Source organism: Canis lupus, chromosome X, assembly GCF_011100685.1.
Source record: "Canis lupus familiaris isolate Mischka breed German Shepherd chromosome X, alternate assembly UU_Cfam_GSD_1.0, whole genome shotgun sequence".
Taxonomy (NCBI): Eukaryota; Metazoa; Chordata; class Mammalia; order Carnivora; family Canidae; genus Canis; species Canis lupus.
The window spans coordinates 19,618,464-19,631,553 of NC_049260.1; the positions used below are offsets into that span (position 1 = coordinate 19,618,464).

General features: G+C 39.6%; 1 protein-coding gene across 3 annotated transcripts in view; it reads right to left on the reverse strand.

Annotated features, from left to right (window-relative positions):
- Window positions 1–13,090, reverse strand: part of APOO (apolipoprotein O) — a 53,758-nt gene that overhangs the window by 32,876 nt on the left and 7,792 nt on the right. For all 3 annotated transcript variants that reach the window (XM_038587086.1, XM_038587088.1, XM_038587087.1), the window contains exon 2: window positions 168–275. In XM_038587086.1, the coding sequence (XP_038443014.1) occupies window positions 168–275 (108 nt within the window). The remainder of the gene's footprint in view (window positions 1–167; window positions 276–13,090) is intronic.

The window sequence follows — 13,090 nt, forward strand, 5'->3', positions numbered from 1 at the left end:
AAAAGCTACATCTTAGTAGCTTCCCATGAAGAAAAACTAAGCAAATATATTTCCTCTTTTTAAGTGTCTTCTAAACTATCTTGTCTCCTGACATACAATTTGTATACTTCGTATAGTAACTAATAAGCAGATGTTCAAAATATATCACAACATGAACGGCATGTTACCTCATTAACCTTCACAGAAGTTTTGTGAGGTGAGTCCCTTTTAGGTGACGCATACACTTTAAAGGTGAGCAGACTCAGGCTGGCTGGCCCCACAGACCTCCGAATTACCTGAAACACAGAAGTAATCTTAAGCCTTGTGTCAGTGCAATAAACTGGATGTGCATAACGTGAGCACATTTATAACCTCAGCGACTTCTGCCCTGGAAGGCTTATTATGGTTTATGAGAAACAGATGCATTCCTGAAGTTTTATGGAAGTCAGAAACTAAAAAGTATATAGTTGTGGACTTAAAATTTCAGGTCACCTTCACCTAAATTTCTAAGACAGTAAGTAGTTCCCAAGTTTTTCTACTTAGCTTGTCAAGTAAAACAGAAGATACTTGAACACACATATACACATGTGTGCCCTTTTAAAAATAAGAGAAATGCTATGGAATGATTTTAAAATTATAAAATAGTCTCGATCTCTCTCTCTCACACACACACATACACACTCTCCCCCACCAACCAACAATGGATGAGGTTTCTTTTTAGTGATTCACTGAACACAGTGAAGATTATTTCTGTAATTCTAATAATCAAACTTTTGCAAGCTTTCCCTTTCCATTCCCACACAGAGCTGGTCTCCCACAATCTAAGTTCCCTGAGTATCTTTTTGTGCCTTGCTCTCCCCTACTGGGTCACTCACACCCAGGAGCTGCAACCTGAAGCCAGTGCCTCCCAGATATGCAACCCCAGCCCAGAGCTCCCTCCTGACCTTCACTTATCCCATACTCTTGGACATTTCTACTTTTCTACAAGCCATGTCCAAAATCAACTCATCAGGATCTTGTCTGTGTCTCCAAATCCACATTTGGCCTGATGGGTGGGTGTGTGCTATGGAATCAAGTCAGAAACTTTTTTTCAATAATAATCCCCTACCTTTACACAGCACTTGACCATCTAACGTCTTTACCCCAGACCTGGCCCTTCTTCCTCTACTTCCTCTCAGGCATGGTGGCACCATCCAACCAGACAACCCAGTCAGAAACTCTGAGGTCACATTCATCACCACCTTGTCTCATTGGTCATTAAGTCTTGTTAATTCTGTTACACAATCTCAATTCACTCTCTCCACTTTATCCCCTCCTGTACAATCTTCCCTTGGGCCCTCATTTCTTTCTTGGATTGTTTCTAGCGCATTCTAACTGCTCACCTGGCCCTCTGATGACTCGAACCACCACAATGTAAAAGAATGAGGTTTCTGAACTACAAACTGATTATCTTCTACCCTTATTTGAGAGTCTTTGTTATTTATTTTCTACTTATGTGGGCCAAAGAAGGCCCATTCTGAGGCAACTCCAACCACCTTCTTCCACCTTATCTCTGCAGCTCTGGCTTCTCCCACAACACACCAACTCCATAGATCTCTCCCATGCTATTGCCCAGCTTCATGGGTTTGTACATGCTGCTTGCTCTGCCTGGAATGTCCTATACTTGCTTTGTCCTTCTGTACAACTGCCTAAGAGCAGGGAGATATATTGCATTTTTCTTTTCTTTTCTTATTTCTATTTATGGATATCAAGTTCTCCCTACCAGATGGGAAGACCTTTCACTACTGTGTCACATCTCACTATCTCACTTGTGATCCTGACTGTGCATAGCACATAAGAAATGTTCTGTAACCATTTACTACCTGCATGAATGAATGGAACAGAGATGGAAAATAAATGAGTGGCTGATTTGTTTTAACTCTGTAGGCATGCTTTAGCATCATGGAAATCATATTACTGAGATCTGCAGTGCCTACAGTGTGAAATGCCATAATGCTCACAAAACATATAATGCTAAATAAAACATGACAAAAATGTCTGTTGAAATGTATGCCAGGAGTTACACACAAAAGGGCAATTCCTGTTTCAGAAGCAAATAAAGAGCTAGAAGCTATTTTAAAAAGAGTGGCTATGACTTTAACTGGTTTAAAAATAATTAACATACCCTGAAGTAGTACATGTTCATCTTGAAAGGACTTAGTTTCAAGGCAATATTGCTACAAATTTTTCTTGTTTCTGTAGAGTCAAGGTTAACCAGCTACTGCAGACAGTGTGGCCACTCCAGGCACCCGAGGAGAGGGCCTACTAGGCTGCTAGTACGTGGAGGTGCCAACTCAGTGCTCTCTGCCCCCTGGGTCTGTCCACAACCTACCAACAACACTGCCTTGAACTGGGGACTTTCCACTGAGCCAGCTGGCCCCACTCTGGATTTTCACTCTCTTCTTCATTGGCAAGAGCTGGCGTCTTAACCTTTCCCACTCCTTATCCAGCACTGGAGCCCCCAAGCATTGGAGTTCATTCTGTCCTCTGCCTCCATCCTTCTTTGATATAATGCTTTATGCTGGCATTTTAAATTCTCAAGTCCTACTTTCAATCCTTAATCCTATCTACCGCTCATATATTTCATTTTTCATCTCATAGCCTTCTGTTGTTTTAATTCAGATTTCCACCTTTCTGTTCTTAGTGATTATTTTCACTCCCTTTCATCTTTTCTTTTCAATCTCAACTTATTGACTTTTTAAATGTAACATTTTATTGGACTCCTGATTACTTTTATTTTTCCCTCTCATCCACTTTCCTAATTGTAATATTAAGCAAAGCCTGGCCCTTCATTGCTCAAGTTGTTTTCTTCCTCTTCTCCTGCCAGTCTTCCACACCATTCAAAGCCACCCCCACTTTCATCCCACAGCAAGAACTGTGGCCACAAGGGCAGGAGCACCCAAGAAAGGCTCCTCCTGCAGTTGCCCTTTCAGCTTCCTGAAGACCCTCAACAAATAAAAAATAAACAAACCTCACAACAGGAGACTTGGGAGATCTACAGATTAACACTCTCTAGAACCACAATTCTCCCTGCAGAGAGAACATAATTTACTTCAGGGATTCTCATTCTCAACAATATTAACACTTTGGGCTGGATTATTTTTTGATGTGAGGGCTGTCCTGTTCACTACTGTTGGGTTGCCTTGTGTGAGCCTAGAACACAGAGGCATTCTCTTTCCATGAAGGGTCTTGACCTATTATGTTACAACCAGACTGAAAATACCTCCTGGGAAGTGAGATCTCCCCTGGACCTTTTCTGGTGAGAGGCTAGAACCTCTGGGCTGTAGCACTCCCTGCCCCACGTGACAGTCCTTGAGAATCATTGTTTGCGAGGTTCACACTCTACCCAGGACAGATGGCTTGGCTCAGAAAATGGGTACATATGCACCTTCCAAGAGCTGATTAGACATGCTCTAGTTCAGATTCAATGAGATTGGCTTGATAGACCGAAGTCGAGCCCACTCTGTTGAGAACTGCATCTTCAATGAGGGGCTAAACTACAGCTACAGAATAACTAGATTCAACAGCTTTACTGCTTCAGATCCAGCCTATCCTCTGAAATGTATCCTTCAGCTACTAGATGCCTCTTCTGGAACACAGATCGCTGGGGGTGTCAAAGTAAGGACTCCAATGTGTTGACTTGTCTGAGGTTTTGCATATAGTGGTATGAGACCCTCAGTCATAGAGAAAACTAAAATCAATTTAAAGGTGAGTTGGTGACCCCTAGGCTTTGAGTTCCCTGGCTCATGTGGCTAAGCCTTCTTTCCATCTGATTCTATTCCCCAGTGAGGTATCCTAACCTTTCCCTTAAGGTATATTCTCAACCTCAGACATTTGGATTCTTTGCCTTTCAACATCTATTTTTACATAGCCCACAGAGGGTTTAATCATCAGTGTAAACTGAGCACTAGGATTGGCAGGTGGTAGGATGGGGCTCTAACAAGGCATTTTGTAAATGGTGTAGGCCAGCAGTGTCTTCAAGGATTTCTGCTCCTTACTCTCTGCAGTGAAGGTCATCAGGGACTGGCAAGAGCAAAACAAATCTGGCTGGGGAAGCAGGGTTACATATGACAATACAATTAGAAGAGGTCAACTGCAATTTTATTTCAAAAACAAGTATTTTTTGTAGACCTACTTCCATGTCGGGCTCAGTGCTAAATATGACACAACATTTAGGGAGACATGGTCCTTGCCCTTACAGAGTTTCCAGGAAGCTAATGAGTTTACTCAAAAGGACTCAGGTCATAATTAAAAAACACACACACAACACAACTCGGGCCTGAGATGGAGTTCAGCCTTCTGCTCCAGCAGCAAAGGAGATTCTTGGACACAGTTAATCAAGATATGAATCTAGTGAGGTCATAAACACTCAGCTCATAATGGGTACCCAGAAGGCTAACCTGTCCTTGTTTTGCAAATAAACACTGCCCTAGACTCTGTAGCTCCAGGACCACTTTCTGATTGTATGCCAGTAAAATTGCCTTCAAGACAAAAATCTCAGGCTAAATAAGCCATTTTCAGAATTACTCAAGGATGTTCATGAACGGCAGGGTTTAAACCCTGACAACTTGTTTTGTTTTGTTTTGTTTTTAACTTTATGGAGAACCCAGTATATAGTTTCTCTCATTTTTAAGTAGGGTGACCCTTTATTCTCCCCAAGTTAAAGATCTATTATCTTATTAGGCCTTTCATTTAAAATATATAGTTTCCTTGTGGATAAAATCTAAGCCTCACTTTGCAAACCTGCATACACAAGAGGTTTTAGAATCACCTGGGGAGTTTTGTTTTGTTTTAAGGAACAGAGATTCCAAATATTCCTCCCATGGTATCTGATTCAGTAAATCTATAAGGGGACCCAAGAACCTATTCCCACTATCAGCCAAGTTTAGAAAACCAGTATTCCACAAGCAGATGCTTGGGAAACAGTTATTCAGCTTAGGTTTGTATAAGCACTCAAACATAGTTACCTTTAAAAACATATGAAAGTATGAAATGAAAATTGCCCTAAACATAAAAAATAAAACAGTGACTGGACACCCACTACTAGAGAAGTTATGGGATTTATTTACATCCAAGAAAATCTTTCCCATCGTAAACACAACACAATCAATGCTCTCCACCCCTAATTCTCATTCTACCATCCCATCCTTCTATCTCCTTTCACTGATAAATTAAAAATAGACTATGGTTAGGAGGGAGAAGAGTGAATATCCTTGGGGCACCTGGCTGGGTGCCCAGCAGAAAGGGCACGTGACTCTTGATCTTGCAGTTTTGAGTTTGAGCCCTACACTGGATGTAGAGATCATTTAAATAAGTGACTATTAAAAAAAAGTGGATGCAAGCTGAGTGACAAGAAGGACCATGAGGGGTTATAGAGTACTAGTTATGCTAGTATGGTAGGTTTGTAAAAATTCATTTGTGATCTGGGCACTTTTCTGTATGTGAGATCTCAACACAAAGTTAGAAAAATGGATTCTTACTTGCTTTCTTTACTTCATTCTTTCCTCCCTTCACTACTCAAGATACCTAAAATCATTCTTCCCAAGGCCACCCATGGCCTACCAATTGCTAAACTCCAATGGACATCTGGCATCCTGGCTGAACCCTGAAACTGGTGACCCCTCCAACATCTTCATACTCTCTCTTGCTTCCATTGCCAAGATTGTACTCTAGCTCCATTGTACATGCTTTATAGGGCCCTCTTTCCCTCTCCTTTTGGGCCTTCTCTTCCTCTGCCCTTTCTTCAGAGTTGGTGAGTCAGAGTAGTCCTTAACCCTCTCCCCTTCTCACTCTAGAGCAGTTTCATTAAAATCTAAGCCTTTGACTTCCACCCTACACTACTGATGCCCAAATCAGTATTCCCAACCCCAGCCTCTCCCTAAGCCGCAGGCTTGTGTGTGGAACTCCCTGTGGGCTTCCTCACTAAGTGTTTCAATTGCCACCTCATAATGAATTTCCTTTATCCAAAACCCTGTTTTTCTCAGTTTCCCTCCCTCATTTCATGGCCCTACAAGCCACACAAAGGACAACATCAAAGCAACTCTTTGATGAAACCATGAAAATGGACTTCAAAGACCGTAAGATGTGGTTGCTGCTTCCATCGTCTAAAAAAGTGGACAAATAATTACACTGCTGTGATGAGGGCGCTAACCCACAGAGGACCAGAGTAACACAGAGAAGAGAATAATGAGCCACAACTGGAAATGCTGGCAAACAGCTGCAGGGAGAAGGCAAAATCAACAATCGAAAGTTTACGCATTTCTTTCTCTTGGCAGCCACCCAACAGACTGATGTTAAGACTTAAGTGTCACTAGGACTGGCCTCTGTAAAGAGCAGTAACAAGAGAAACCAAAGGTTTGGAACAGGAGGATGGTTTTTGTTGTTTTTTCTTAAAGATTTTATTTATTTATTTATTCATGAGAGAGAGAGAGAGAGAGAGAGAGGCAGAGACACAGGCAGAGGGAGAAGCAGGCCCCATGCAGGGAGCCCGAAGCGGGACTTGATCCCGGGACTCCAGGATCATGCCCTGGGCTGAAGGTGGCGCTAAACCGCTGAGCCACCTGGGCTGCCCAGGATGATTTTTTGAAACACCACACTCTTCAGCTATACCCATGAGTAGGTACAATCTCTAAACACAGCAAATACAGAATCATAAACCATGGCTGCTGCTTTAATAATACCAAACATTCTTAATCAAGAAGTTTCCTTTTAATATCAAGGCCAGACAGGTTTGGATGATAACATACTCAAAATTATTTGGTATCAAAAGCTGCATAAATAAACTTAATGCCTAAATTATTGCATTTTAGCTATTATATAACTTAGTGGTCATATAATCTGTACATTAAAATGCGCAGCTGTTTCCAAAGTTATTATACAAGACCATTTTTATATCTGTCACTGTGGAAAATAAGTGCATGTGGGGACATTTTTATAGTAAATGTCATTTAAAATTAGATATTCTCCTATTTATAGGAAATGAGGCATAATTATATATTTTTCCTCCAAATGTTATACTGGTTCTTTGATCTTCGGTCAACCTTTCCTGTAATAATTTCCATTTGAAAGCATTTTCCATTAAAAACAAAATTGGCGGCGGGGGGGTGGGACCAGGGTGGCTCAGTCAGTTAAGCATCTGTCTTTGGCCAGGGTCATGATCCCAGGGTCCTGGAATTGAGCCCCATGTTGGGCTCCCTGCTCAGCGGGAAGTCTGCTTCTCCCTCTCCCTCTGCCACTCCCCCTGCTTGTATTTGTGCTCTGTCAAATAAAAAAATAAAATATTTTAAATAAAATTTAAAAATGTTTTACATATGATTCTTTTTAGTTATTTAAGAGAGAAAAATCTGAAATGGATTTTAAAAAAAAGATCTATGGAAACTGACAATACTTTTGAGGATATTCTTGTTCCCCCCCCAAAAAAAAAAGAGGACATAAAATGAAAAATAAACTACATGTGGGCAGCCCAGGTGGCTCAGCGGTTTAGTGCCGCCTTTGGTCCAGGGCGTGATCCTGGAGGCCTGGGATCGAGTCCCACGTCAGGCTCCCTGCATGGAGCCTGCTTCTCCCTCTGCCTCTGCCTCTCTCTCTCTCTCTGTGTCTCTCATGAATAAATAAATAAAATCTTTAAAAAAAAAACTACATGAAAGAATTTAGGGTCAAACAAAATGATGAAAACAATCAACAATTTTGCCCAAGTCTGGCTATACTGCTGCCCTTAGTAATGTATTGTACACTGAATCAAAAATAAAGATAAATGAGTCCATATTTGTGAAATATCAAAAAAACTATGCCTTCCTGTCATAATGATCGTTCAGTACAGTACCTACATTTCTCATCTGGAGGCCACATGCCAACTGGTAATAGAGGCTTTTCTTTCTCTGAGAAGGGGGCTAGAGGGATACAGACAACGGGAACCTGAAAATTATCTTCACTGTACTGTTCTGACTTTAAACAAAAAGTTGATTCAGTATTACTTAGACACTATTTTTTAAAAATAGGTATTTTCTCGCCTCATATGCCTTAGGATGGCTACTATCAAAAAAACAGAAAATAGCAAGTGTTAGCAAGGGTATATTATAGAGACAGTGGATTCCTTGTGCACTGCAGGTGGGATTGTGAAATGGTGCAACATCTAAGGAAAACAGTGTGGAGGTTCCTCAAAAAATTAAAAATAGGGATCCCTGGGTGGCGCAGCGGTTTGGCGCCTGCCTTTGGCCCAGGGCACGATCCTGGAGACCCAGGATCGAATCCCACGTCGGGCTCCCGGTGCATGGAGCCTGCTTCTCCCTCTGCCTATGTCTCTGCCTCTCTCTCTCTCTCTGTATGACTCTCATAAATAAATAAAAAAAAATTTAAAAAAAAAAATTAAAAATAGAATTATCACACGACCTGGCAATTCCATGTCTGGATATGTATCCCAAAAAACTGAAAGCAGGGTCTTGAGGATATATTCACGTTCACAGAAGCATTATTCACAATAGCCAAAAAGTGGAAGCAACCTGTCTGTCAAGGACATTATGCTAAACAAAATAAACCAGTCACAAAAGACAAGTACTGTATGAGTTCATTTCACAAGGCATCTAAAGTAGTCAAATTCATAGGAACAGAAAGTGAAATGGGGGTTACCTGGGGGTTAAGGGGGGAAGAAATGGGGAGCAGTTTAATGGATAGAGAGTTTCAGTGTCCCAAGATAAAAAATTCTGGAGATTATTATGCATCAATTTGAATATATTTAGCACTACTGAACTGTATACTTCAAAATGGCTAAGATGGTAAATTTTTTGTTATATGTGGGGTTTTTTACTTCAATACAAAAAAGTGAAACTAAAAAAATGGTTAAGATGGTAAAAAAAAAAAAAGTGAATGCAGCCAGAGAGAAAAATAAATAGTACACCCCCTCAAAAAAAGTTTTTTCTCTTCAAAGTAGTAACCTGGATAGATCAAATAGGGAGCCAGAATTTCTTGCAACTATTTATACAACAAAGTAATAAAGGGAATCTAGTTTTGATATATGATCATATGGCTTCCATTTCTAAATGCTTTCAGATCCAATTTTAAGCCTGTAAGAAAAACAGTCTCTGTACATTTGAAATACAAGTGAGAAAAGCAGATTAGGAAATGGCATTGTTTAAAGGGTAGGGGACTGTAAGTTTTCTGAAAATGTGAAACTGAGGATATATGTGTGAGTATACCCACAAACAAGTCTGAAAAGATGTTAACAGTGGCTATCTATAAAGATGGTGGAATTAAGAGCAATTCTTTAGTGTCTTCTGTATTTCCTAAAGTTTTTATAACATACATTGATTCATTCTTTAATATGCAAAGAACAAAAGTGGCTGACTCCAGTGTATAAAGTATCTGTCACAAAGTATGAAGATAACTCCAAATGAAGAGAGGCTGAAATATTTTGATGAAGATATTTTTCGAATAAATCTATTGCTCAGTGACACCATGTCTAGGGAGAAATGTATTGCCAGGATAATTAAATCTGTCCTCTTAAAATGACCACCTGGATGGGCATTCATTTGGATGTCTGAATTTGGGAGCACTTATACTTTTATTTTACAACAGTCACCACAATCATTTCAATGTCTGTTTCATAGTAAATGGGTCATGAAGTCAGTATTTTAAGAGTTCAGACTTTAACCTACAAATAGAAAAATGGTCCTCCAACTATGATAAATATAGAACTATTTTGTGAGAAACTCCATTCTGTAATTCTGTGGTACAGTAAGTGATATCTCCCAGTTCTTTCTCATTCACGACAAACGAACTGTGATCTAAAGAGATAAGGGAAGAAAATGAGGCTATCTTCAAGATTAACATTATCTTAGGCTTACATAAAACCAACTTCTATTTTATCTTTGGAGGGCAGAACTCACCACAGAATTAGGTCAGCAAAGCAACTACCTTTCATCTGCAACTGTTTCACATTCTACTCTTTAAAAACAGTCGCCAGTTTTTGTTAAATTCATGCAAAAAAGAATAAACGTGTCTGATAAACAGGAAGGAAACTTCAAGGCCAAAGAGTGAGATTACTATTCCTTCAAGCACGTTTTGAGTCATCTGGTTGCGCTGAACTGGCGTCACAGACTTATAACACACATGACACATAATCTACCACGTCTCAAATTCATCTAGAACTTCCTCATTCAGACAGAAATTTACCGCTGCTTACCTAAACTCCTATGCATGTCTCCTCTTTCTCTTTCGGAATGGCACCCCAAGATCCGTTCAATCTTTTCTGAGTTAAGGGAATACAGGGAGGAAAAAAATCAGAGGGGAACAACTTACCTCAAGAATTATCTTTCAAACGCTTTTTCAAGTAACTAAAAAATCTACATTTTCTAAGAGGAAGAGCTATTTTGTCAAAGCAAAGTCTATCTAAACCCAGGTTTCATTTCCTAAGAAACCACTTTGGGTACAAAGAACACCAACTGCAACTGTCTCCAATCTCATCTCATCTATTCACAGATTTTTCTTCCTCAAGGAAAAAAAAAACTTCACAATTTTTCTAGAAAAAAAGTGGCTGTGTAAGGCTCAATTCAGCTGGTGATAATCCAGATTCATAATGAAAATCTCTGCAAAAATACAGCACAAAAACAAGAAAAGTCAATATTTAGACTATACACAGCAACTTCTAACAGTGCTCCCAAATGATGTGACTCCACAAACAGGCTCAGGGTCAATATTTGCCAAGTGAGGTAAGCCATCAATAGAGGATTCAGGAAACTTGTTGGAGTCCTAGTATCACTTGGTGCTTACTTACTCAATTGCCAGTTTTACCCATGTCATAACACAACACATGAATCAGCACCTCTAATGGGAGAGGAGATTCATTTCAGCAAGCACAAAGAAAAACATTCTGTTATTTCACAAGTACTGACGTCTATGGGATGGGGGAGAAAAGAAAAAGAAACCTTTACTATTTTCATACATCCTATTTTAAAAGACTAGTCAAAATTCAAGCTGTATTACAAAGTTGTGATCATCAAGACAGTATGGTAATGGCACAATAAAGACACATAGATCAATACGACAGAACAGAGAACCCAGAAATGGACCCTCAACTCTACTGAAAAAGCAGGCAAGAATGTCCAATGGAAAAAAGTCTCTTCAACAAATGGTGTTGGGAAAATTGGACAGCCACAGGCAGAAGAATGAAAAATGGACCACTTTCTTACACCATACACAAAAATAGATTCAAAATGGATGAAACACCTAAATGTGAGACCGGAATCCATCAAAATCCTAGACTGGAACACAGGCAGCAACCTCTTTGACCTCGGCTACAGCAACTTCTTGCTAGACACGTCTCTGGAGGCAAGGGAAACAAAAGCAAAAACAAACTTTGGGACTTCATCAAGATAAAAAGCTTTTGCACGGCAAAGGAAACAGTCAACAAAACCAAAAGGCAACATATGGAATGGGAGAAGATATTTTTGCAAATGACCTATCAGACAAAGGGCTAGTATCCAAAATCTATAAAGAACTTACCAAACTCATGTTGGCAAGTTGAATTTCAATAAAATACTAAAAAAAAAGAATTTATTAAACTCAACATCCAAAAAACAAATAATCCAATCAAGAAATAGGCAGAAAACATGAACAGACATTTCTCTAAAGAAGACATACAATTGGCCAACAGACACATGAAAAAAGGCTCAACATCACTCGTCATCAGAGAAATACAAATCAAAACCATAATGAGATACCACCTCACACCTGTCAGAATGGCTACGATTAAAAAAAAAAAAAAAGAATGGCTACGATGAACAAATCAGGAAATGACAGAAGTTGGCAAGGATGTGGAGAAAGGGGAACCCTCTTACACTGTTGGTGAGAATGCAAGCTGGTGCAGCCACTCTGGAAAACACTATGGAGGTTCTTCAAAAAGTTAAAAATAGAAGTACCCTACAACTCAGCAATTGCACTACTAGGTATTTATCCAAAGGATACAAACAGTCATTTGAAGAGGCACATGCACCCCAATGTTTACAGCAGCAATGTCCAAAATAGCCAAAATATGGAAAGAGCCCAGATGTCCATCAACAGATGAATAAAGAAGATGTGGTGTGTGTACACACACACACACGCGCACACACACAGAGGAATATTACTCAGCCATCAAAAAGAATGAAATCTTGCCATTTGCAGCAACGTAGATGAACTAGAGGGTATTATGCTATAAGGGAAATAACTCAATCAGAGAAAGACAAATACCATATGATTTCACTCATATGGAATTTAAGATACAAAACAGATGAACATAGGGATAAGGGAAGAAAAAAATAAAACAAGATGAAAACAGGAGGGAGGCAAACCATAAGAGACTCTTAACTCTAGGGAACACACTAAGGGTTGCTGGAGGGTAGGTGGTTGGGGGGATACGGTAACTGGGTGATGGGCATTAAGGAGGCACATGATAATGAGCACTGGGTGTTATATGCAATTGATGAATTCCTAAATTTTACCCCTGAAACTAATATTATTATACAGTATATGTTAACTAAATTGAATTTAAATAAAAAACTAAAATGTAAATAAAATAAAAAGATCAAATGAATGAACAGACACTTCTGAAAAAAAGAAACCATTGGCTATCCCTCCCAACCAGAGCTATTAACACATTTGTGAATCTATCTCTAACTCCCACAAAGGGCTCCTCATCCTCACCCAACCAACCAAAGACATCCTTAAGTTGGAGCCAGTGTGGTCTTTGAATAAAACACTGCGTTGCTTCAAAGAGTCAGAAATAAGTAGGAAGACAAAGGGTGCCCGTATTTAAAGTGCCTTTAGGGGCATCTGGATGGCTCAGTGGTTGAGCATCTGCCTTTGGCTCAGGTCATGATCCTGCGGTCCTGGGATCGAGTCCTGCATCGAGCTCACCACAAGTGAGCCTGCTTCTCCCTCTGCCTATGTCTCTGCCTCTCCCTGTGTGTCGCTCATGAATAAATAAAATATTTTTTAAAGTTTTTAAAAAGTAAAAAAATTTTTAAGTGCCTTTAAAACAATATTCATTCAAAATACAACTATACTATCTATAATGATATTATGATTAAAATACAGCTTA